This window comes from Epinephelus lanceolatus, chromosome 1, assembly GCF_041903045.1.
Source record: "Epinephelus lanceolatus isolate andai-2023 chromosome 1, ASM4190304v1, whole genome shotgun sequence".
Lineage (NCBI taxonomy): Eukaryota > Metazoa > Chordata > Actinopteri > Perciformes > Serranidae > Epinephelus > Epinephelus lanceolatus.
Genome location: NC_135734.1, coordinates 43,125,584 through 43,151,032, shown reverse-complemented (window position 1 = coordinate 43,151,032; position 25,449 = coordinate 43,125,584). Strand labels below are relative to the sequence as shown.

Below are 25,449 nucleotides of genomic sequence, written 5' to 3'. Positions count from 1 at the left end.
CACGCTGGCTCCACGGCCACATTACTGACACTTAATTTTTAGCACTTCAAGCTAAAAGAAGATTTATCTTGCAAACTGATAACGGTCATAATTTAACAATAATGAAATGATATTTACTCCGTTCATATTACGCCCACTGTAAGACCTGTTAGAATTATAATGTACTGACAGTCATGTGTCTGTTGTTTCAGGTAAGCAGGGCCAGTGTGTGTACCAGGGTCTGACCATGTTTGACCAGGCCGTCTGGTCTCCAAAGCCCTGTGTGACTTGTCTTTGTACCGGAGGGCGGGTGGTTTGTGACGAGATCACCTGTCCCCAAACGCACTGCCATTTCCCTTTCACCCCTGCTGGGGAGTGCTGCCCCGTCTGCATGGAGTCAGGTAGAAACACAACATGTGGCAACGCCATGGTGCAACATCAGGAGGCAACAGAGATGAGCAATGTTTCTGACAATCAGGACCAATATTTGAAGGGTCTCATTCAACACTTTAAGAGTCACAATATTTCGGGAAAGGTTTTGTACAACATAATCATAATTAGGTCTGTGACGTGGGACATGTGGGACAGTTTTCCAACGGGTTAATTTTTTGAAATTAAACTCCTCACCACAGAGGGCATGTTACTTGTCTCTTGGAATAAATGAAATGAAACAATTTCCATCTCTGAGGCCTCAACATGTTGCGTCTTGTTTTCATCATGGCTTTAAAAAATGTGTTTTGCACATTTTGGGTCAGTTCAACACACATGTTGTGAAAGTTTTAACAGGTCTGAATATTGGGAGATACCACATGTCGTTATCAACATGTCCAGGGTTGGTTTCACCTTACTGTCAATTCAATCTCATCACAGTGAAGACTGGATGTACATCTGAATCTACAACAAATACAAATATATCTGAATGAGTTGCCGAGCAACATTATTGTCAGATGTGTGCACATGCTGGAGGATGAAAACAAACCAGAATAAGTGAGAGTTTACGGGGAGGTCACCCTAAGGAATTGTTTTCATACCATGAACTGTTTACAACTGAGAGAAGGAAACCCTCTGTTCTCTCTTCTGTTTTGCTGACAGCTCCAAATACATTTAATGTGTCAGTGTGGGACTTGGTGACAGCTGATAGAGGTGGCAGACTGATGGTTTAGGATGGAAAATATATGACGTTTTCATAGATCAACGTCACAAACAGGTGTGGAGAGTTTGCTTTTTGTGATCCTGTGTGGCTGATCAATAATACTTATTAAACCCTGGATCAGCACAGTCTCAGAGTAGTTTTGTATGTATGCACAGCAGTCATCTAATCTTACAAGTTATTGCACAAAGTCAAGGCATAATCTACAGGTGTGTGTCTACAGCTATCAGGCAGTGAAATGTTATGCTTTTTAAGACCCTTTCAAGACACCTTCTAACCAATTTTAGGACAGATTTTTGGATGAATTATGTTTTACTTATTTGGGCAATGCAAGTAAGCATTGCAGGCAAGTAGAATATATGTGGTCTTGTGCAGAGATAAGTGTTATGTAGGAATATGGATATTAGAGTGAGTTAAGTTAATCTACATCTTCCCAACAGCCAAGTTCAAGTATGAAATAAAATGACAGTGTTATAGTTTTTTAAACATTAAACATTAGAAATGTGGACTTTTACATAGACAGGCTTCACTCATTTTCACAAAAAGAAATTAAAAAATGGATAAATGAAACTAGATAAAATGTTTGTAGCAGTTAAGACCTCACAAATTTAAGACCTTTTAATGACTTAAGTCCTTATTGTTGTAACATTGAACTGAACTGTAGACATCCTGGTAATCTGATGGCAATCAGCAAGAATTTCATTGATTTTCTCACTACCTGTAAAAACTTACTTTGAGTAGTACTGTTTAGCGTAACCGCTGCCACTAGCTGCTGTTACTTTTTACTGCTACATGTTGGATACTGCAGCAAAGAGAAGTTTTGTATGTGGATATAAGTTGAATATATACATTTACCTCTAAACAGTTTTACTGGTTTCGAGCAAAATGTTTTATTTTAAATACTGAAAGTGTCCCTATATGAACGATCATAATATTGTTTCTGAGTTTTCTACCTCCTTGCTGTGCGTGCATCCTTTATTGTAAACATGAAACTTGTCTATAAGACCTCTGTGAAATTACAGAAAAAAGTGCAGTAGTTGAATTGACAGTAACTAGTTAGTTGCTCACAGTCATACACTGCACAGTCTTTTTTTCTATGACTTTTCACTGTGAGTAGATGTTTGTGGAGTACTGTATTAACTTGATAGCAATAACCATAGAAACATGTACGTATCTGTGTAAGTAGTGCACTGTGTATACAGCAAGATATGTTTGCTGTATGTGGTTAACTGTGGAAGAAAAAACACTAAGAGCTGTTTTATACTCAGAAGAAAAGTGCTGGTCCTTCAAGTGACCGGTATTCTAAGATGAAGTGCCCCGAGGCATCTTACAGTTTCCTCATGTCATCTCTATAGGAACCATCATTAGCACTAGCCTGTTTCCAGACCTCTGAATCACTGTCCACATCTCTGAATCACTGCCCATGATTTGTGCTGTGATTCAAAAAGGCCTGGTGTTGTGCGCACTGATGGCTATTTCACCAGTTGGAAAAAACAACCAAGCCAATTACAGCTGTGTAGGAGGGATTATAAATCACCGGGAAAGTAAGAGGTTCAGTAAACAAATGAAAATGTTCTTCACCCAATGACGCATACCTACGACCTCCAGTGATGTTGGTGGGTTTTCAGTGTAGTGAGTTATATGGTTATAATCATGGTAAGAGAGCACAAAAATCATCACCCACTGACAAGTAAATCAGATGTGATCTATGACTGTGATATGTGATGATACATAAGTTAAATAAGCTACTGTATAAATTTAATAGTTCAACATTCTCTTTCTTTCTGAGAAGAGTTTTTTATTCCATTTAGTCCTCATTAGTCCTTTTTACACAGAGATTGCGCTGTAGAGCTGCTACAAAGTCCCCTCCTTATGTCGTGTTTGCATTTTTACACAGAACCAAATGACAGTGGCATCATGTCGCTCCTGTGTGTGATTTTAGAAAGCATGCCGGCATCATGGAATCAAAAGAGGTGTGACTGGTCTCTTAATATAATTATGGGTGTGAAGGGCATGACATGTAACACAACAGTGTCGACATCAATTGTGACATAGAATATATGCATTGACCGCACTTTATGAATAATAACAATGGCATAACTTGGCAATAACAATCATTTACTATCTCTGTTATATGGCAACTGATCTTCTGCTTAGAGGGTAAGGACTTCCTGAACCTCACTGTTTTCCCAAATTGCAAATCATTTTCGGCTGCTGTTTGTCTTTTTTGAGCTAGCTGCTAACTACTATCAGCTACTTTATAAATCTCCCACAGTGGGTCGCACACATAACATGTCTTCAAAATGTCACAGACGTGCCACCCATGATCCCGCCCTGCCAGCTGTTCCATTTACATAGACATTGATTTGGTGCTGTCACCACCTCCGTTCCCGGCTCATAACAGCTGCATAATGGTACGATATTCACACCTTGAAAAGGCAATGTAAAAGGGACTATTGAAACAATGAACAAAACAGGATCTCGTCTTGCACGAGATATATGCGCAGAGCAGTGAACGGTAAAACATCATCGACATGAGTCAATGTGGTGTCAATCAGTGGCACAATCACGTTATGACAATCTCCTACATCCTACATATTTGTGAGTGCTAGTACTTTTTATGAACCTAAAAATATGAGATCATTGTCTTCTGGTGATTCCGAGGACCTCCAAAACAAAAGTTTCACTCTCAGTGGACAAAGAGAAATACTTTCAAAATAAATAAAGTCACACAACATCACTGTTTCTATGATTTCAACACAGATTTGTTGTTCACAGTGTAGCGCTGGGGAAAATAATAGGGTGAACTGATAGTGAGTTTACTGCATCCTTTCTAATGTGTCAGGGACACAGGACATTTACATCACTGAACCTCAAGAAGTCTTACAGCTACGAGACACTGTCAGACATGTATATTGGTCTTTTTCATTAATTATCTGCTGGATGTCCCGTTGGCACACAGTTTATGACTATAAAACAGCATTAATTGTTAGACAAGTGAGCTAAGGTTGGTCTAAAAATATTTCCTCTCCTGTTTGAATGTACAACAGTACTTGTTTTTATAAAACATAAATGAGCTAACTTTAGATGCTGACAGGTGACACCAACACTGGTGAACACAGAGAGACCAACTTTACCTGACTGTGGTCAAACAAGAACAGTTCAATGGGATCTGGTCCAGACAGGTCTACAGCAGCCGTCTGCTCTGTAGCTACAACAAGCTGGTCTTGTACCTGTCTGTGTGTCTGTCTACAACACTAACACACAGCCGTCTCCTGTCTGTCTGTCCAACTCCTGTCTGTCTGTCCTCGTCAACTTCCATTTCCACAACCTGTATCATTCCCTTCTAGTTTCCTTTTTTCTCCTCTTCTTCCTCTTTTATTTCTATCCTTTACTTCCTTCTCTCTTTCTATACTGTTACCTTTTTCTTTCCTTGCGGCCAACTCCTGCCCCTACCACCTCCTGTCCTCTGATTGGCTGCCCCGCACCACCCTTCACCCACCCCAGACCCCGACCTCAGCCTTGACTTTTCTGGTGATTCCTCAGTTCCCATCTACCCCCCTGAGCCCGTAACACCTCTGACCCAGGAAGAGATCCAGCGAATTCTCTGGCGCGAGGAAGAGGAGCACCGCGAGAAGGAGGAGCGCCTGAGGAAGAAGGATGAGGCGAGGAGGCAAAGGAGGAAGCAGAGGAAGGAGAAGGCAGAGAAACAAAGACAGATAGTGGAGGAGAGGAGGAGAGCGGAGGAGGAGGCACTAAGGTTGCAGGTGGAGAGAGAGACGGAGGAGTGGAGGAGGCATTTAGAGGAGGAGGAGAGGAAGAGGCAGGAGGAGAAGAGGAGACAGGAGGAGGAAGACAGAAGGCAGAAAGAGGCCGCAGAGAGAGAAGCAAGGGAGAGGGAAAGGAGGCTAGAGGAAGAAAGGTGGAGGCAGGAGGAGATGCTGAGGGAACAATTACTGGCTCTGGGGGAGGAGGAGGAAGAGGAGCCGCAGGAAGAGGTAGAGGACCTGCAGGAGAGGGTAAAGGAGCTGCAGGAGAAGGTAGAGGAGCTGCAGGAGGAGGTGGAGGAGGTGCAGGAGGAGGAGGAGGAGGAGGTGTGGCTGAGAGGAGATGTGTTTGAGATGCTCCCGAAAGAACCTGAAGAGCCTGAGGAACCAGACCTCTTCCCTGCTCCGATCCCAAGACCTCCTGCAGCCACAGAGTACGAGCTGAAGGAGGTGGAAGCGGAGGTGGAGGAGATGGAGGAGGCAGAAGAGGAAGAAGAAGAGGAAGAAGAAGGGGAGGAGAGAAAGGTGGTGATAGTGGAGAGCAGTAGAGGCCTGCCTCCAGGCTGCTCCATCTCTGATGTCACTCTGACATGTGACAATGCCAAACTCACCTACTTCCCTCCTCTGTCCATACCTGAGCTCAAGTCTCTCAGTCTGGAAGGTAAGTCAGCACCACGACAAGAGAAGGAAGTAGTGCCAGAGTACTCAACCCACTGCAACACGAAGAACAATCTGCACCCCCTTTAACACATATGTCACTAGTGTAAGGTTAAGCAATTTATCTAATCTGAAAGTGTTTGGGTTAAACTTTCAAAACATGTAACTACAGTTAAAAATAACAAAAACTCAAAGATTAGTTTAAGATTTTTTTTGTTATTCTGATTAGTTGCAGCCTATTTAATATTCAGCCTGCTCTCACTCCAATTCAAACCCATCCACATCATTAAGTCTGATTTGGGCAGGTGTGAGGTGGGTGGGTGGGTACAGGACTTTTACCCAGGACACCGCTATTTGTGTCTCGTGTGAAACTAAAAGTAAACATGTTATTTGGTCACATCAGTCGTTGTTCGTATGAATCGACTGACATGACTAATGTCAACCACTGTCTCTTCTAATTCTACGCAAAGGGTTTTGTTGCCCAAACCTAACTGCCGACCCCCTGCGTCAAGATACAATGCAAAAGACTGCCATTATAATGACGCCAGGTGCTTCTGCCCAAGCGTAAAAATATGAGTAGGGATGAGGCCCGTTGTAATTTTGCACACCTTTTTTCTTGAGCTACTTGCTTCAGATCCTGGAGCTCTTAGTTCAAAATCATTAAGTTGCTTAAAGGATAAGCCTGACATTATTCTATATTTTCCTCACCATAAACAAATTCCATGAAAATACCCAAACCAAATCATGTTTGTCTGCTGTTACTTTGTGTCTGTGGCACTGAACCTCAAAACCGTCGATTCCCTCTGATGTAAATCTTGAAAAACACCTCACAAATCAGTAATTTCCTAAAACAGTCACATTAATCCACATTTGGGGCTCTAGTGAGTATTTCCACCAGCAGGATGGTCTATGTGGGACTGAGTCAAAATAAGCTACAACTATGAACGTTGTCAGACTTGCAGCAAATTCAGGCATTTTATCAACCTGGAACTGAAATGAAATTAAAAATATACATACTGGAATCCAATCCTATACATTTAGCAACAAAATATTTAAATAAAAACATAGAAGCCAGAAATGCACTGCCATCACAGAAAACCTCTACATTCTCCTGCTCTCACTGTGAAGTGACAGAAACTCTTCTGACCTGCAGGCAACACCATCAGCAGCATCCCAGCAGAAGCCTTTAATGGCATCCCCAACCTGGAGTGGATCAACCTGAAGAAGAACAAACTCACCTCTGCTGGCATCGGTGCTAAAGCCTTCAAAGTAAGACACTTACAGTAACTAGCAACTCCTGTAGCCCTTCAGAATAAAACCCAACATTTTTCCAAACATTTGCCTGCCACTCTATTATAGTGTTTCTCTGGAGGCGACCAAAGTCAGGCATGTGTAACAGACATATTGAACATCTACAGTAATGCAATCAACCACAAGGGGAAAAATATGCAAACATTTCTGTGATATAATGGCGATATAATCCTCAAAGACCTCTCAGTGCCACATAAACAAACAAGACAAGAAATGGAACAACAAATGTGTTTTTCAACACTTTCAAGCTTGAACGTAAATTTAATGAAAAACTTAAACTGTATAATAAGATTGTTTTTAAATGAACATCAACTGAAAGATGTGAAAATATAAACAGGCAGGAGAGAAAGATGGACAGGTATTTCTGAAATAATGTGAGGCATGAATGGGGCCAGTCAGCTTCCCAGTATCACCAGTGCCTTTGTGTGTGTGTGTGTGTGTCAGGGTCTCAAGATGCTAAGGCGTCTCTACTTGGATGGGAACCTTCTAGAGACCGTGCCTGCGGACCTTCCCCCTACCCTGCAGGAGCTGAAGATCAATGAGAACAGACTGACAGAAATGGATAAAAACAGCTTCCAAGGTAACTGCCACAGTATCCCATAATGCACCTCCATACTGCCCTCAGCTTTAAGGTCACAACATATTCAGTGTAATTTATCTGTTTTTATCTTTAAGATCTGAGCAGCCTGGTGATTCTGGAGTTGGAGGGAAATCTGCTGAGTGAGGGGAATGTAAATCCTCTGGCCTTCGCTCCCCTCCACCAGCTCTCCTACCTTCGACTGGGCAGAAACCACTTCCGCACCATACCACAGGGCCTCCCCCCAGCACTGCTGGTATGGAGTAATACATATTCACATAACTACTGTGTAACTACAGCTCTTTACCTCTTCGTTTCCCACACTGGGATACCTCACACAGCCCGACTTCTGTCTAACTTCATAAAAGTCCAGTGCTCTCTACTAGGTTCATCAAATGGCAAAATGCTGCTTTGGTCAGATGGTGCCACCAATAAAGTGACCTCTGTGAAACTAGTAGTCATGGCCAGGGATGGTAAATAATAAGAATTTATTGATATCAATGCCATTATCGAGTCTGCTTATTGATCCAATACTTTATTTATTTCCCTATTGTTTCCTGATAAATTAGATGTGTGGAAAAGAGGAAGGTCTACACAGATTTTCAGCATCAATGGAGCCGTTTTGTTATCTTTGAATGTGAACATAGTGTAGTAACAGAGTAGAAAGGGTACACATTTGACTCAGGTCATCAATAAGATGACCCCCCAAAAATTGATTGCCACAAATGCTAAAGGAAGCCGATGTATCACAAATCTACAAGCTTGGCAAATCTCCTGAAAACTGTAAGTAACAGCTGAGCCATCTTGAAAAGAGATTTTTCATTATTTTAGCTGTAATTACCAAAATTTGATGTTTCAAGAGTCAGACTTATGCTTACTTATTTATCAAAAATGGGTAAAATGAGAGAAGAGTTGTGCTGCATTTATATTTTAATTTAGGTTTTGTTTTTTTTTGTTTTTTGTCAAAGAAAAATCTGCCAGGCCTGCCTGCATGGCATTAAAGTTATTATAACAGGATATTTGTCCTCAGTATCGGACATGTTGCTCAGTTGGGAAGCAGTGGCACTCGCGTGTAGAGAGTGAAAAACTTTGCATCTCTAGAATTTAAGCCCATGTTGTTTACTTGAAATTATTATTTTACTGGAATTATTACTGAATTTATCTTTGTCAAATGAAGCCACACTTTAGACCATTTCTTCCTCTACGCCATGACTCCTTGTTTCAAGTTACCAGCAGTGTAGATGCATGAGCTTGACATCACTGTTTTGCAGTGTGCAACTGAAACATGCAGGTATCAAGAGGAGGAATTGATAAGCTTGGAGAAAAACAATTTAGATGGATTGGACAATTTGGAACCTGTTTTCAACTTAAACTGGTTTACGATTCCCATCTCTAATCATGGCTCAATCCTCAGTGGTTTAATGAGTTCAAAGGACTCACTCAGTACGTTAACAAGACATTTGAGAAAATCGATTTATTGTGTTAGTCCGACTAAAACCGGACTTTTAAAATACATGTAAACATGTTAGTCCAACTGAAATCGTACTGAATCTCTAAGTCGGACTAACACACCCAGAAAATGCCATTGGGGGTTGAATTACTCCTGCATGCATACAGTCAATCAGACCCAAACTGGCCAAGGCACTCGAAAGCAATAAATGCATGATAGAGGAAGAAGCCAGTAACAACATGGCGAAACCTACATCCAGAGCCGTGCATTTTTGGATCAATGAAATGTATAGAGCTGTAAAGTTGTCCACCATGGTTCAAGTTTGCTGCTAGCTAACTGTAGCTAACTTGTTTGTCCATTGTTTGGTCTGTGATGCAATAGGTCAACCGGAAAAAGGTCCAATACTAACAAGCTGAAAGAGGTCATATCACCACCAACTGTAGTGGAGTTGGACATACTTCGGTCAATAAATTGAGTCCATTCCCATGCTAGTATACTGGGACAAGGACAGGAGACCAATTAAATGGCCTAGCTGAGCTATAACCATAGCTCGACTTAACTGTGCATCGAAACATACTGACTGTGAACCACCAAAAAACGTTAAAAACATAATAAATGTATCTAAACTCACCAGCAGCATAATGTTTTTAATTCAGTTTATCAGGCTGTCACATTATCAGAGGCCTTCTGAGCGGCCGGCTGCAGTCAGTCTGTCAGTCAGGAATTCAGGTATGCTGATGCATCAGTATTTTTTTTGGCTCTGATGTTTAAGACTCCTCTACTGAGTAAACTCTGCTTCTACCATTCCACTCAACCTGTAATTACAGTCTCTGGTTAACCACAAACACTGCAAAACACCACAACATGCTGCTGCTGTAAATCCACCTTAAAACCAACCTTGGACAGTTTCTTCACACTCTGTAAATCCTAAAACCTGTAACTTTTCTTAGATAAGAGTCCAGAGGATCGTAGTTAAGCTTTAACATTTGTTCTTTGCTAATAAGCTCTGGGATTTCAGGATTTACCAGACACTTTCACCGTTGTGTAGCCAAGAGTGATTATGATCATGATTTGAAGGGGATGAAAGCAGACACCCACAATGTGTCAGTATACTTCTGGTGTTCATGCCTTTGCACTGCCTGTTCATCTGATTAGGTTGCCAGTTTAAATAAGGACTGTAGGTAGAACAGACGTGAATTTAGTTTTGGGGTGGATTATACATTTATAACCCAAAACAGTCTCACCAAACCACAGACAGTCTGCCAAGATCTCTGACCCAAAAGCACTCACTTAACACAACAGTTTAATGACAAACACGTAACTCATTAAAAATCTACTACATCAAATAGTGTTGTGACTCTGACACTAAATTCCAGTGATTGTCCACGAGTTTCCACTGATCAAAACATTTTCCTTTCCAACCCTGATAATGTCAAACATTTGTTTTTTTCCTGTCATTTAGGAGCTGTACTTGGAGAACAACCTGATTGAGGAGATCTCAGAGACCGTTTTTAATCAGACCCACAGTCTCAACATAATTTCTCTGAGACACAACAGGCTGGATGAGACCAGGATCGCCCCGCTGGCCTGGATCAACCACAGGTCTGACAAAAATAGACTATCACCAATGATTCCCCAGGGTCACAGGAATTTAGTAGCTATGTATCTCAATCATCATTTTGTAATGAATACAGTTATTTTTCATTTCACTACCACACCATCATGTGCTGTTAAAGAGCACAGGAACATTTATCTTGGCACTATATTGAGAGAAGCACAACAAATGGTGTCTCATTTCCGTTCAGTGTTTCTTCAATCAGCTGTCGTCAAGCACAATCAGTCAACTGCTTATGTTCTCTTTTCCATTTCCCTAACAAATACATCCTCCCCTCATCTTTTTTCCTGCAGAAATCTGGAGTCCATCGACCTTTCACATAACGACCTTTACCTGGTTCCGTCATACCTACCCAGATCTTTGGTCCACCTGGTGCTGGTGGGAAACAAAATTGAGAGGATACCTGGTAGGTGTTGATTTAACTCCTGGCTGACAACTGTTGGACTGAAGACAACACTTTTCAGCCCTCCCCAAAATTAAGAATGCTATCTTACTGTATGTTCAACAGCATGAAAAGAACGATGAATTGATCATATAGGTGATAGATTTCAAAACTAAAAAAAATGTTACGAAACAAAGGCCATTTGTACATCAGCATCAGGCAGTAACTGCTAGACATATAAATACTTGTAGCCCTTTTCCACTGCAGGAACTTAATCAAATTTAACCTTAATTAAGTTTTCTTTTTGTCTGGTTCTGCGTTTGTTTCTACGGTTCTCCGTTCTCTGGAACTAAATTTGGGCACTGTTCAGGAAGTGGTTCTATACACAAGTTCAGTTACTTTCATTGGTTGGCTGCAGTACTGTTGATTGTCATTGGTTGAGCCGAAGAGGGACGATTAGAACAAACCCAAGAGTAACCACTGTTTTACTGCAACCGTACAGAGCAGGACAACTACTACTTAAAAAGGTGAATGTTAGAGAATGCTAGTTGGGCAACTTGCATCCAACTCCAACTGGTTAGCTAATTGGAGAGACAGCCATTTAGAGGGAGTTGGCGAGGAAGAGGAGGGAGGAAGGAGAACAAGAGGCACAAATGAGGAAATATGACACAGCCAAGTATTACAGGAAAAAACTGAATCAAGAAAAGATCAAGCAAGATCATGGGAACATAACAGATCCAATGGAGCAAACCAAAAAACAACAAAGTGGGTTGATGCAATGGACACTGGTCTGAGTAACTGACTGAATGTTAAATCTATTTTGGCCTTTCTCACATTAAGTAAATATGAAGTAAAATCAACAACAATATCAGTTCCAGTGCTGATGCCTGTCTCGTGATCGTACTTTGAAATTATATTCTGACATTTCATAGATTGAATAACGAATCAATAATCGAAATAATCATTAGTTGCAGCATTAATAGATACTTAGTTACTCTTCTCTTCCAACACATCCACAGGTTTTGTCTTTGCTCACATGGAGCCTGGTTTAGAGTACCTCTACCTCTCTTACAACAAACTGGATGGTGAAGCAATTGAACCGGAGTCGTTCTTCGGCACATACCAATCAATGGTGGAACTGTGTCTGGATCACAACCAGCTGGTCTCTGTCCCATCTGGCATCAACGAGATGACCAACTTACACTTTCTCAGACTCAACGATAACAAGATCAGGTATGAATCCATCATCCACAAATATCTACCTGATGAGTTTTTTTCCCCTTTGTGTTTAAAGTGACAACTTCCTGGGAATATGCCATTTTTTTTCTCCGGATTCTTGCCATAAACAAAGTTTAATTTTATGAATAATCAATCATACAATTACAATTGTTCAAACTTGTTTCATGTTACTGTTTCAAAAGCTTTCAATTATGTGGTAAAATTTCTAGTAGAACAATTATTCCTGATAAAAGCTGTTTTTAATCAGATCCTCTCACTGGTATCAGTTTAAATCCATGCGAGTTGTTATATTGGAGTGTATGTCTGTCTACCCTTGTACTAATCTCTATAAACAGAATCTGTGGGAAGCAGTACAAGATTTTGGTATCCAAAGTGTTCTGGTTTCTCTTTGTAGTATTGAACAAGTCTGAACATGTTTGAACAAGCTTTGGTCGCCTGCAGTTGACCAGTCTGTGAGGAGAGCAAAAGAGGCAGAACGCACCAGAAGAAATGCAATCTCGGAACCTATCAGCTACCATCTGACTATGATTTAGGTTTTTATTAGCTTTTATCAAATTTATCTGCATTCATGTGCAGATTACTGTTTATAGAAATTAGCCAAAATGATGTCTGGACCTGTTGTTAATCGAACTGTAGTAACACTGTTGAACAATAAGCATGGAAGAAGAAGTTTTGGCCTGGATATTCCCAAAATGTTGGCCCGTTGACCCAAAGGCTTTATCGTCATTGGACAATAGCCAGTGGGTCTGAGATTGCCTTAGTGCTGACCTTCAGTCATCCTGTGTGCAGTGTCAGACAAAGTCCACTTCATGCATGTTGTTTCTGTGTTTGAAGAACTGGAGAGCTGTTGTTTGATTTGTAACAGTGGAGCAATCATCTACATATGTTGAATGAAGGTGTGCTCTCCAATTCAGGATGGAGGCCACCAGATCTGATCAAGACAAGGTGTTACACTGCCTGCGTACTGTTCATCAACAGATTTTATGCTTCACTTCATTCACACTTAGTCTACACAATATTTTGCTTCTGAACTCAAGCTGAACATGACATGTAAATGGAAGAAACAGCTACAGCTGACAGAGGTGTTACAGCATTCCATACCACAACTTTGTACTTTGTACAACTTAGTTGAAGGTGTCTTTGTTTTAAAACACTTAACGTTTCTCAGTGTGTGATCACACAGCCAAACACATGTTAAATATTCAGAGATCCTGCAAGTACTTTTCCTTATTGGTGAGAATACCCAGGAAATACTAGGATTTCAGTTCCAAGTATTCTTCATCCATCCATTTTCCACCCCGCATATGCCGTTCAGGGTCATGGGGACTGGAGCCAATCCCAGCATACAGACAGTGTAGTCTCTGTTAAGGTCACCAGCAAATAACACAGCATCCATAACTCAAGGATCGGTCCAACTGTATCAGTGCCTCAATGCTTATTTTCATAGTGTTGTCCATCATTTCTATCAGTTATGATAATACTTAAGTCAACTAGTGTGCAAGGATAGAGGGTATAATATGTCTAGATTGGAAAGACCTTTGAGGAAGTTTTCTGATTTGTGATTTTGGGCTGTAAGTGTAACTGTCATCCTTAATCTCAATTATAAAATTGAAGAAAACATGCCTGATAGAAATAAACGATAAATCTATAGAAACATGAACCAAGCTGTAATAAACAGGTGTTATCAGTATTAGCGGTGTTAGTTATTTTATGTCTTGTTCATTTAAAGCATAATGGAAATAGAGCTTGTTTCTTACTCGGACACAAGTTGTAAAAAAAAAAAAAAAATACTATTATTTTAAGTACCAGAAGCTGTTGACAAATAACAATAACACCAAGTGAATGAAGATAGAGCGTGAGGAAACATATCTAAATGCAATACAATCCTTTAGGACCAACTATTAAGAGTTGCACAACAGACGAGGGCCTGACCAGACCACTGACTCATTCATCTCAGCCCGCCAGACAATATAAAAGCTGAGAGTTCACTGAACGGAGCGTCGCCTTGACAACAAGAAACAAAACAAGTCGATTCATGTTTCCACCTGAGAGTCACCCTGAATCACCTCATTACCTACTCACAGGTCCATGCATGGCACACACAGTTAGTCCAGGTTGTAGGATGGTTTTTATATAAAAGTAACATTTTAATGACCATAATAACATTTTAAACTGCATGTCATGCTCTGTCTTCACTGCCAAGATGGCTGACACTCCAGGTGGGAAATTGCAACCAGCCTCCAAATAAATACTTCAGATTATTTTAACATGTGTGGTACTGTAACAAACGATAACATTAACCTTTAATACAAATGTTTGTTTTCAGGGGTACACAAAATGTTGAATTAGAGCTGGGCAATATATCAATATTATATCAATACTGACATATGACACTAGATATCATCTTAGAGTGGATATCCTTATGTAGTAAATGTTGTCTTTTCCTGGTTTTAAAGGCTGCATTAAAGTAAAGTGATGTAATTTTCTGAATTTACCAGACTGTTTTATTATTTACCTTTGCCCTCTTTGTCATTATATCCACAATACTGAGGATTATTTAAAAAAAAATGTAATTATGTAATTATTTTGTGAAAGCACCAATAGTCAACCCTACAATATTCTCACAATATCAAAGAGGTATTTGATCAAAAATATTGTGATATTTAATTTTTTCAATTTTGCCCAGCCCTATGTTGGAAGTAGCATTCTGATTTCACAGTTAATTTCTTAACGCTAATGCAGCCTGGTAAAAAGAGAACTGTTGCAATCTAGGCAAATGATAGTAAAAGCACGTTATCTGCATGTTAGCATCAGTGTTACTCAAAAGTGGTCTCATTTTGTTGATCCTCCTAAGATGAAGAAAATACATTTTTGTGACCTTGATTAAAAAACAACAACAAAACCATGACCACATCTTTTTGACATTATGATGACTGATTATTTTATTTGGAGAGCATGTATAAAGAAAATAGAATAGGACCTAGGATAAATCCTTGAGGAACTCCAAATCCATATTAAAGGTATACTATGCAGGGTTGTTTAAGGTGACAGGAAAAGCCAACCCCAAATTCACAGTTTGTAGGCGTTTCGCCTAGCTATATTTATAGTATAGTATGGTTATAGTTATATACATATATAGTATATAGTTTTTTGGCACTGAAGCGGTACAAGCCAATAAACACAGAAAATAAGAACATATAGGCAGAGGGCAGAGTCTCTGCTGAATAATACATTGATGAGTAAGAGGAATTACTTTAGTATGAGCCCAAACATTTTTTTTTTTTTTTTTTTTTTAGGAAAACCCTGCATGGTATATCTTTTAGTGTCTGTGATAGAGAAGAGGCTAGACTTATAACAAATATCAAGTCAAGCTTAACACCCAAAAACACATCTGAATGATAAAATGAAAATTCTGACTAGGGCTGTCAACGAATATTCTAAATTTGAATTTAAATTCGAATTTGAAAAAAAAAATGGACCTTCGAATGTGAAAATTGATATTCGATTGTGGAGAAAAAAAAAACACCACTGCAGCTGTCCTCTTTGCGAGTGGGAGGTGGGAGCAGCCACGGAGCTGCGCGGCGCGGCGCAGCCGGTGTGGATGACACAATCGGTTAACATGGGCGCTGAAAGGAAACTGGCTTCGCTTCTCGGCACTTCGAGGCTATTTGCAGCGCTTCCGCGGGCGGTGTGGCCTGACGGGTCAGAGAGGGGGGGCAAGCGAGAGGTCCGCGGTCGTTTATAACGTAATGTTATAGATAATTGTTTTATGTGTTTTAATGTGTAGGTATGTAAATGTTTTCAAAGACGTTTATGGTGAAATAAAAATACTTACAAGTAGTTATGTTTCCTTGTATTAATACATACAGAAGTATATTTCCTTGTATTAGTTTGCCCTCTTGTGGACATAATGCGAAAAAAAAAATTTGAATGGTTCGAACCTATGAGTTATTTTTAGAACGAATATTCGAACGTCATTTTTGAGCAGTTTTGACAGCCCTAATTCTGACTGAATTTTAGAATTCATTAGCTACTGATGCAATCTTGGATAGAGCTGAACTGATTAACTATTATGATAATACAAATGATACAAAGCTCAGCGGTGCGCTTTGATGTCACCTGTTTGCAGATGGTGTGTGCCCATATGTGTGCTTTTATTAGTCTTATGTGATAGTAAACTGAATATACTGTATTTCCATTTTGGACTGTTGACTGGACAAAAAATACAATCCAAAGACATCAGAGGGGCTTTAGAAAGTTGTTGAAAGTTTTCCAAGATTTTATAGACCTTATATTTAATCGATTATGAAAATCAATAGCTTTAGTTCTTGATATAACAGAAAATATATCCAACTGCATCCTATGCTGTGTCTTCCAGGAGTATCTCTGATGAAGGCATCTGTGACCCAAACTACAGTGGAGACTCTACTCTGGTGGCCGTGAGGCTGGAAAATAACTACATCGACCCCCAGAAGGTCTCACCAACAGCCTTCTCCTGTGTACGCTCCTCCTCCAGCGTGGTCATAAAACCCCAGAAAACCAAGTGACCACACAAAACCAAAGCTTCAAAGACGTTTGTTTAAATCCCCAGAAACACAAGGGCAATGATTTTTTAATGAGCCTAGAGAAGTCAAAACGTAAGACATATTTCCTTCACTAGCTTCCTCAGATGATGTATGTTATTGAAATGACACCCAAAATAATAAGAAATTAGTTATAAAAAAGGCTCTGATGTTCAGGTTGGACATGAAAAAAAGGAGAATTTAACTGTCAACACAGTTACTGCTGATGTAATTTGTACTGTCTCGACTAAGTTGTTTTGCACTGTCGCCTGGCCCACATTAACCTGGTAGGAAGATGACAGAGCACCTTCAGACTTCAAAATAAAACACATCTGTCTCCTTGAGTAAAATGTCAAACTCTCTAAAATGGAAAGAACTCCTGCACCATACACACTAAAACGAAAATGCTAATAAAGAAATGGAAAGAATTCAATGAAATGAGACCACAAACCCAACACATTATTTTTAACAACCTCACCACCTTCATGTTCCATTTCCCAGCTCTGTTTCTTCCAGTGCCTTCTTTCATAAAAACTATGACATGGACTGGAGTAGTGTGATCACATGTGTGACACATCCTTTGAGCTCTTTAAGTTACAGATTAAGAGCAGTGGTAAAGGATTAAGTTAAAGTGAGTGCTGTTGGAGAGCTTATCCTTCTCACAGATGAAGACAGAATATGTACTAAAATGATATGTCAGCCCATATCCTCCATCTTTTCCATTCTTTTATTTGCATTTAAGTGGACAGAAGCTGGATAGTAACTTCCTCTGGTGCAGTTAAGTCAGATTTATTCTTGAAGTGATGGGATTCTTTGAGATATGGTGTAGGTTTAGAGTTTTGTAGATTTAGAGTTAAGCGTCACATTTCACCCATTGATGGCCCCAGAACAACTGACACATGTATTGTACATAATCAGGATTCAGTGTACTTGATTTGTATTCCCAGCAGTTTCACTTGAAGGGGAACCCACTATTTTCAACCAGGACCCTATTTTTCCATGTTTTTGTGTCTAACTCGTGGGAACAACAACTTTGAAAACTGGTCCAGTACTGGGAGAGAGTGCTGCAGCCAGCAGTGGTGAAACAGGCGTCAATGTAACCACTTGGAGCAACTTATGTTGATTGAAAGAGCTTGTTCTTGCCAATAAAGCCCAGTTCAGACCAATGATTTGCAACGAGATGAAACCATTTAAACTGTGAACTGGCCAGTCTGAACTTGACTCATGCCGGCTGATGGTGAGACCTGCAACTCAGCTGGTCAAATCACCAGCAGCTGGTTTTAGGACATAAAAGCACGTCACCCATCTGTACAGCCAGTCGGTTTTTAGTGAAGTCCACTCATAAAGTCAAAATGACCGCAGATGCTTGCTGCGGTGGGTGCTCTGTCCCTGCCAAGCACTCTGTTTCGGTCCTCACGGTGTGCTAGTGTCGCACGGTGGGTCGCTGCTGCTGCTCGCTGTTTGTACTTACGCACATACACCCCCCCACACACCAACCCACCCACACGCATTCTTGTTTCCTGATTAATTGACGCTGGATATTTACATTATTGTGGCCTATGCTTGTTTTGTTTATTTTTCGCCATTTCCTCACTACAACAAATGCAGCTGTAGCCAGTATCTCACTATCACTATCCTCATTCATATTTTAAGAAGCTATAAATTATATTCAGCCACAAAATAAGCCTGAAAAGCTGGAAATCAGAAGGGAAGTACGGAGAGTTGTTGCACAGGGATGATAAGCCATCTTATCTAGTTGCATTGGTGTGAACCAACAGGTTTCTAGAAAGTTGCAGAACGGTGCATTGCAAGTAGCTGTCTGTTTGAACTGGTCTCAACTAGACTTAATAGACTAAGATTGTTATTGCAAGTCTGACAGCATCATAGACGGGCTACTATAAAGAAATCAAATGTTTTTTTCTTATTTTGCTTGTTTCGGATGTTTTGTGTCCTAGTCCTGCTAAAGGAGAAGTCTTGTTCTGAAATCGCTCTGACTTTTCCACATTGTCAAAATCAGCAAAGTATTCAGCCATGACATCAAAAATCTTTTAAATAATAGTAAGATACTCTTTTTGTACTCCAACACTAACTATTATCAGCACTCCTCTCTCCAACTCTTACTCATGTTTCCTCTGTTTTCGTCACACAACAAGTCACCTCTTGTGAGATTTCCGAACGAGACCTCTTGTTACCGATACTTAGACACAAGAGAACAGAACAGGTGAAAGGTATGGAAAAACATGTCCTTGCAAGGGTCTGTTCCGTAATGGTGTAAGACACCCATTATAATAATCTGAGCCTGCCAGTGGCAACAACAACTAACGCACAAAGCATACCTTTTGCTGCTGCCACCTGCAGCACTCTCTCTCAATACTGGACCAATTTAAAAAAAATGTTGATCATTTAAGTCCCTTAGACACAAAAACATAGGGTCCTTAAAAACAGGAAAATTGGGGTCCAGGTTGAAAAATACAAGAGCTACCCTTTAAATTTGTGATAAATGGATATGGTGAAACACACACGTACTTAACACATAACTGGAGCTACATTCTGGTAAGTTCTATTTTGCTTTGCCTCATTACTGAATAGGAATCCATTCAGCACAGTTGTTTACATGTTTTCATTCACTGTTAACTGTGGACTGTAGCGAGCAGCAGGTTTGCTACAGACTTTCATGGTGATGAGTATTACTGTGTGGACTATGGAGTCTGAGGAAACACAATTAGTGGGACAACCCTCTAACAAATGCCTTTGAGATGTGGGAGGAACCACTGGCTCCAGAAGTATTTTCCCCAACAGTAAATTCCCATTTCAAAGTTTTCTTTTCATGTCCTCAGTGTTCCTCAACACACAAGCATTATTTAACCACTCTATAGGTCTTTGTTTATGCTTCAAGTATCAACTTGTGTACGTGTTGTATAATGTATGAATAATAACTCAACATCAGCACTGACAGTGAATAAAAGAAGGCTTCTGCAGGTTCGGAGAGTAATTCCTTTATGTGTGAGCAGGGAAGAGGTGGATTAAATCTTCTTGTACTTGCAGATTGTACCATTGCTTTAAAAAGCATTGACTGGAAGTACAGTGTTCCAAACAATTAGAAATTTTAGTTATTAAATGTTTGTTTGTAATGTACAAATACCAAAAATGTTTGAATAAAAAAAAACTGCCCGGTTTGCCCTTTACTTTGCTCTTGGCTGGCCAACATGCATAAATTATGACAAAATGTCTATTTGATGTGTCAAAATTCATCTTCTATAGTTTAACACAATGTTATGATGCAGAATTAAAATAAACTTCATGTTTCAATAACTGCCTGATTGATGAAGCCCCTCCTACAGTCACTAACTCATATGAATAAAACATACGGAGCTCACTGACGAGCCAAACTCCAGACGGCAAGCAACTGCTACAAACACGATGTTTATGTTCATTGGAGCGCTGCATGTTTACACCATGCTACGGATGCCAGCAGCGTGATGAGGCACTAAGCATCTTTTCTGCGCTGAGTGCTGCACATGTGGAGTTTTTTCTGGCCACAGAGAGTTAAAAAATATTCAACTTTAGGTTAAATGCTGCAGCCACTTGTCACTGTCATTTTTAACCCAGCTGTCCAATCACAGTGGAAGGGGGGTGGGACAAATACCACAAAGACAAACAACAACAATGGATGGGAAATTATTACTGAACCCGCACAGACTCCTTCCTCTCTCCCTTCGTGCGTCAGCCTTCCCTTCATCCAGAGCAGGTACTATACCTTGTGTGGAAATGTTTACTCCCGTGGATATTCTGTATCATAGCAACCAGACACAACCAAAGCATCTCAGCTGAAGAAACGCTGCGCCCCTTATAGCGCCTCATTGCCCTTCTGTGTTCTGTATTAAACAGTGAACAAGTGTTTAATTTGTTTAAAGCTGTGTCATCTCTGTTAGTCATAAAAACAACAATAAACCTAATAATAGCCTATCAATAAAGCCTATTTACAAAGCACTGAAATCACAATAAGTGATGCAATTTGCAAAAACAAAAAAACAAAACAAATAAAAAAAAGGCGGTAATATTGTGTATCGCACTGTTGAGCCGCCCTTAATTGCAGCAGAAGAAATTCCTTCACCACAACAGCCCTAAATAACAGCCAATTTTCCAGATGGACTCTTACCCCTATGACTCAATTTTTTTCAGCTGCCCAAGTCCGCACCACCCAAAAGTGTATGACAATAAACTGCTTGCATTCAGATGCATGCCAGCTTACACACATGGGTCTTCCTGTTGTAGAGAGGTAGAAATTTTAAATGCTAGTATATGGTCGGTGTTCACAGACACACAATATGATACAGAGCTGCTGTGTCCATTTCAGAATTTACCAGTAGTACTTCAGCAGTCAAAAGTTGATTCAATCACTGCTGCCTCCACTGTTTTAAGTTACGGGACTGTTGATTGTGGGACCATTAGTGTTTATGTGCTTAATGAATCGTAGTTCCTCTGCGGTGAATTTTAACCTAAAAATGTAAGATTTAGTAACTCTCATAACTGGAATAGTCTGATGATCTGGGCACTGCTGTCAATGAGCACAACTCCAGACCTCTTAGAAAGGATTAAAAAGATCTGAGTGGTGATTCAGACGTCTGGAACGAGGCAACATAAGCCTCCTGTTTCCATCTGGAACACTGAAGAACACCTTAAGGTTTTTTAAGGATTAGATGGATGTTGACACTAAATGCAAATGCTCAACCTGTGAGGTGTGTGAGTCACATTTTCAACCAAGAAGCTGGATTATTTTCCTCTGAATTTCTTGAGCCCCCTAACTGTCAGCACATCCAGCACATTCATTCACTCTCATGTTATCAAATTAACACCTCAGGCCACTGGGACAAGGGGGAGCCATGATGACTATTAAAGAATGAGTCATAATAAAATGCGGTTATCTTTGCATCACATGTCCTCTATCCTCATGCAATACACATTCAGAGAAAGCTGTAATTATCAGAGTTGAAAGCCAACTTTATCATAATATTTTCCCCTGAAAGCCTGAGGTTTAGGATCATTTACTGCAGTAGCAGACAGATCTAAAGGACGATTGGAACAGAAAAGCTACAATATGAAAAGGACAAAAACCTCAGTTCCCTCTTTGGTAAGACAAAGTGGAAATATAAGACAATTATATGCAGACAAAAATAAATCTGAAAGTAGAAAAGCAATAAAAACAACAATCAGTGATGTCTGGTCACTTTCTAGATGCTGCCAGTCGTCATCTCATCGTAACTCAGCTGGAAAACTTTTGTCCAATGAGCCAAAGCTCAAAGATCAAAAGTTTTCCTGTTGAAAAGAGAGAATTCTTCTCGTCTGCCAACGTGAACAGCTGCTGACTTCATTAGTCTCACAAATCAAACACATGAAGAAACAATCTAATAGTCATTAGTCACATTACCTCTTAAATGCTCCTCAGGATGTAGGCTTATGGCTTACAATCAGGTTTTATGTGCTCAGTAGACGTTTCATCAGGTACAAACAATTACTATAAAGTTGGACCTTCATTCAGCTCAATAACAGGAGGACAAGTTATTTCAAGATAAATCTGATATATTCTCACTTTGACTTTTGACTGATTAGAATGATGTGAAAGCAGAACAAAAGCTACACAAAGGTACTTTTATTATGTCAGTTGTTCATGGTAAAAGGTAAATGGACCTGCACTTGTATAGCGCCTTTCTAGTCTTCCGACCACTCAAAGCGCTTTTTACGCTGTGAGTCACATTCACCCATTCACACACACACATTCATACACTGGTCGCCGAGGCTACCATACAAGGTGCCACCTGCTACTCAGTTTCTTTACCACACTCACACACTGATGGAATAGCCATCAGGAGCAATCTGGAGTTCAGTATCTCGCTCATAAATACTTCGAAATGTGGACTGGAGGAGCCGGGGAGCAAACCGCTGATCTTCTTCTTCTTCTTTTTTTTTTTTCTTAAAGATATTTTTTGGGTCTTTTTTGCCTTTAATGTATAGGACAGACAAGCGTGAAGGGGGGGGGGGGGAGAGAGAGAGGGAGTGCAGCAAAGGGCCACAGGCTGGAGTCGAATCCGGGCCGCTGCGGCAACAGCCTTGTACATGGGGCGCCTGCTCTACCACTAAGCCACCGGCGCCCCAAACCGCTGATTTTCTGATGAGTGGACGACCCACTTTACCTCCCCATCTGATCTTTAATTTTTTCCCTCATATTAATAACTGGATAATGCTATTTTTGCAGCCCACTAAAAGTTATTTAAATAAAACTGTTAAAAAGGGCTTCGTTATTGGACATGGGTATTATCTAATAAGCATCCACTGACAATGAGTCACAGGTTAGCATTACCCACATTATTTTAAGAGGCAAAGGTTGGGATCCACTGATTTAAACCACTTTATTTAGCTAACCTTAGCTTACCTAAAATGTTTTGTTAAAAAGAACCACTAAGCTAACTTTATTTATTCAAACTGCTACTAACCAACTAATTTAATAGATCCTAGTGTGTGCAAGTTTTTGTATTTTTTTTTTAAACACTTATAGGTCTGTCATTTAAAATTAATTTTTGAGTAAGTTGACTGAAAAAGCTGCAATATTTAAACCTACATAAACAAATTCATAAAAATGTATTACTCATATATTTTTTAATTATTTAATATTATTGTATGTTCAGCTTTGCAGTAACTGAAAGACCTTCTTGATTGTGAAGGGAGTTAACTGAAATTTATCTATCTGGAGTGTACAAATTAAACACTGTACTTCCCCTTTATTTAATATCAAATTACATAAATCGATAATACAGCTATTACCAGAGGTTCAGGGTACCCACAGAGACTGACACTGCTTGGGTCAAGAAGACTGTTTATAGCAAGTCTTTTTTAGCTTCCACTGCAGCCCAGTCACCAGAAGAAAATGTTGGCTTTGTATGATTTTGCAAACCACAGATACATTACATGTTTCATATGTGTCATATCAAGATCTCTACAGTGACATAGTTTTGACTACGTGAACATGAGATTGGTTTGTAAGTGGGAGGTGCAGGGGATTCTGGATGGCTTAAGATCAAGGCAAGATGGCTGGCAAGCTGAAGAATATTGCACACCACTGCTTAGGGACCAACAGACAACAAAGGCGGGTCTATTTCTGCAAGACATCAGTGGCATTTCCAGCCGTGATTGTGGCACTAAAGCCCAGTATGTCAAGCCAAAACATGATCTTTTTTCTAACCATAACTGAGTTTTTTTGTGCCTAAACCTAACCACATGTTAACCACAGCAAAATTTCAAAATATGCCCTACATAAAAACATATCAATGTTACATATCCGTGGTTCACAGAAACATACAATGCTAACATTTATTCTAGTGATTGGGTTGTCCACTGAGTCCTTTTGCATTTAATAAAATCTTAATGGACAGATTGTGGGACGACTTTAGTTTGACAGTTACTGTGTGACTGTTTAACCTTCATTCTTAGAGCAATTTAGGTCAGACTGCCATTACATAAAATGCCAGATGAGGCACTCAACTCTGCAGGAAACCACTGATTGATCAAAACACAGGATTATGGAACTTCACCAAGAAGGTTAAATATAAGAATGGACACAGGTTTGGCTCAAAGTCAAAATGGGATACAATCCTCTTTATATACTTGTATGACGTTATTATTCTATCAATATTACGAGCCCACTTCAGGACTTCATTATGGGTGCTCACAGTTACTTGTGGGTGGCCAAGCTCTCGAGCATAAACGTAATCAGAGCTTATGCCGAATACTGATAAACACCATCAGGTGGACTCATGGTGAGGTGACGTCATGATGAAATCAAGGTGAGGGATGGTGAACACTGGTCCCTTGTGCAGCCGTGCTGGGTAACATTCCAGGCAGCAGGTAACATGCTGAGTCGTGACCCTGTCACAGCTCTAATAAAATGTTTCCTGGCAACAAGATGTTCCTGTGGCACCAAAGTGAGAGCAGCACTGAGGCAACTCCTTGGCACTGTCATGCTGCAAGTTGCCCCGGTGACTCACGGCATTTGAAGGCTCAGATGGAGGAAATTCTTTTCAACACACTAACACAACAAGCTCCAGTCGGTCCAGAGCCGTCACAGACATATGATGGGTTGGAAAGTATGAGATTCTGAGGGGGAAGAGACATCCTGACCGCCTCCCATCAGGAACGCAGACCATCTCCCATCAGGAAATAATCTCTAACATTTAATTTGTAGTTTCAATACTGCAATTCCAACAATTACGCCATACATTTTTTCACTACCACAAACCAATTTCCCTCTTTGGACTATTGAAGCTACTGAATTAAATCTTTCTGTGGTGGACCAGTCAGCTGAAAAGTATGAAGTTTTTATGCACTATACCCTGCAGAACAAAAGATGACAGCACGACAAATGTCCTGCTCAAAACAAAATTTCAACATTTCAAATGTTGCTTTTTCACTTTTTGGATCAAGGCAAACATAGAATTGGATATACTGCTGGGCTCATGGTCCTTACAGTGCAGAACAAAGCCTGTGTCCTCACATAGTGCACACAAAGGAGAAAACTCTCAGGCAGGTTTACATCAGGTTCTAATTAGACCCCTGCAACATTTGGAAAAAATGGTTCCTTTAATCTTAAAATCTGGCTCATAAGAGGGTATTGTTTCAGCAGAGCTCTGAAAGAGTGATAATGAGCAACTGGAAATGGAGGCTGAGTTTTAACAGGAGAATAATAAAAGTGAACATCAGATAATAATA

The 25,449-nt window shown here is 40.1% G+C and overlaps 2 protein-coding genes across 5 annotated transcripts in view; one reads left to right on the top strand and one right to left on the bottom strand.

Moving 5' to 3' along the window:
- Positions 1-19,874, top strand: part of ecm2 (extracellular matrix protein 2, female organ and adipocyte specific) — a 34,512-nt gene extending 14,638 nt beyond the window's left edge. The window contains exons 4-12 of one of the 4 annotated variants that reach the window (XM_078170796.1): positions 192-380; positions 4,676-5,557; positions 6,707-6,822; positions 7,309-7,444; positions 7,540-7,697; positions 10,354-10,493; positions 10,800-10,912; positions 11,908-12,121; positions 16,506-19,874. In XM_078170796.1, the coding sequence (XP_078026922.1) occupies positions 192-380; positions 4,676-5,557; positions 6,707-6,822; positions 7,309-7,444; positions 7,540-7,697; positions 10,354-10,493; positions 10,800-10,912; positions 11,908-12,121; positions 16,506-16,674 (2,117 nt within the window). In that variant the 3' untranslated portion in view covers positions 16,675-19,874. Of the gene's footprint in view, positions 1-191; positions 381-4,636; positions 5,558-6,706; positions 6,823-7,308; positions 7,445-7,539; positions 7,698-10,353; positions 10,494-10,799; positions 10,913-11,907; positions 12,122-16,505 lie in introns of all 4 variants that reach the window. The other 3 variants (XM_033625803.2, XM_078170798.1, XM_033625804.2) reach the window with 3 other exon arrangements.
- Positions 1-25,449, bottom strand: part of cenpp (centromere protein P) — a 131,523-nt gene that overhangs the window by 20,892 nt on the left and 85,182 nt on the right. The gene's annotated exons all lie outside the window — the stretch shown is intronic.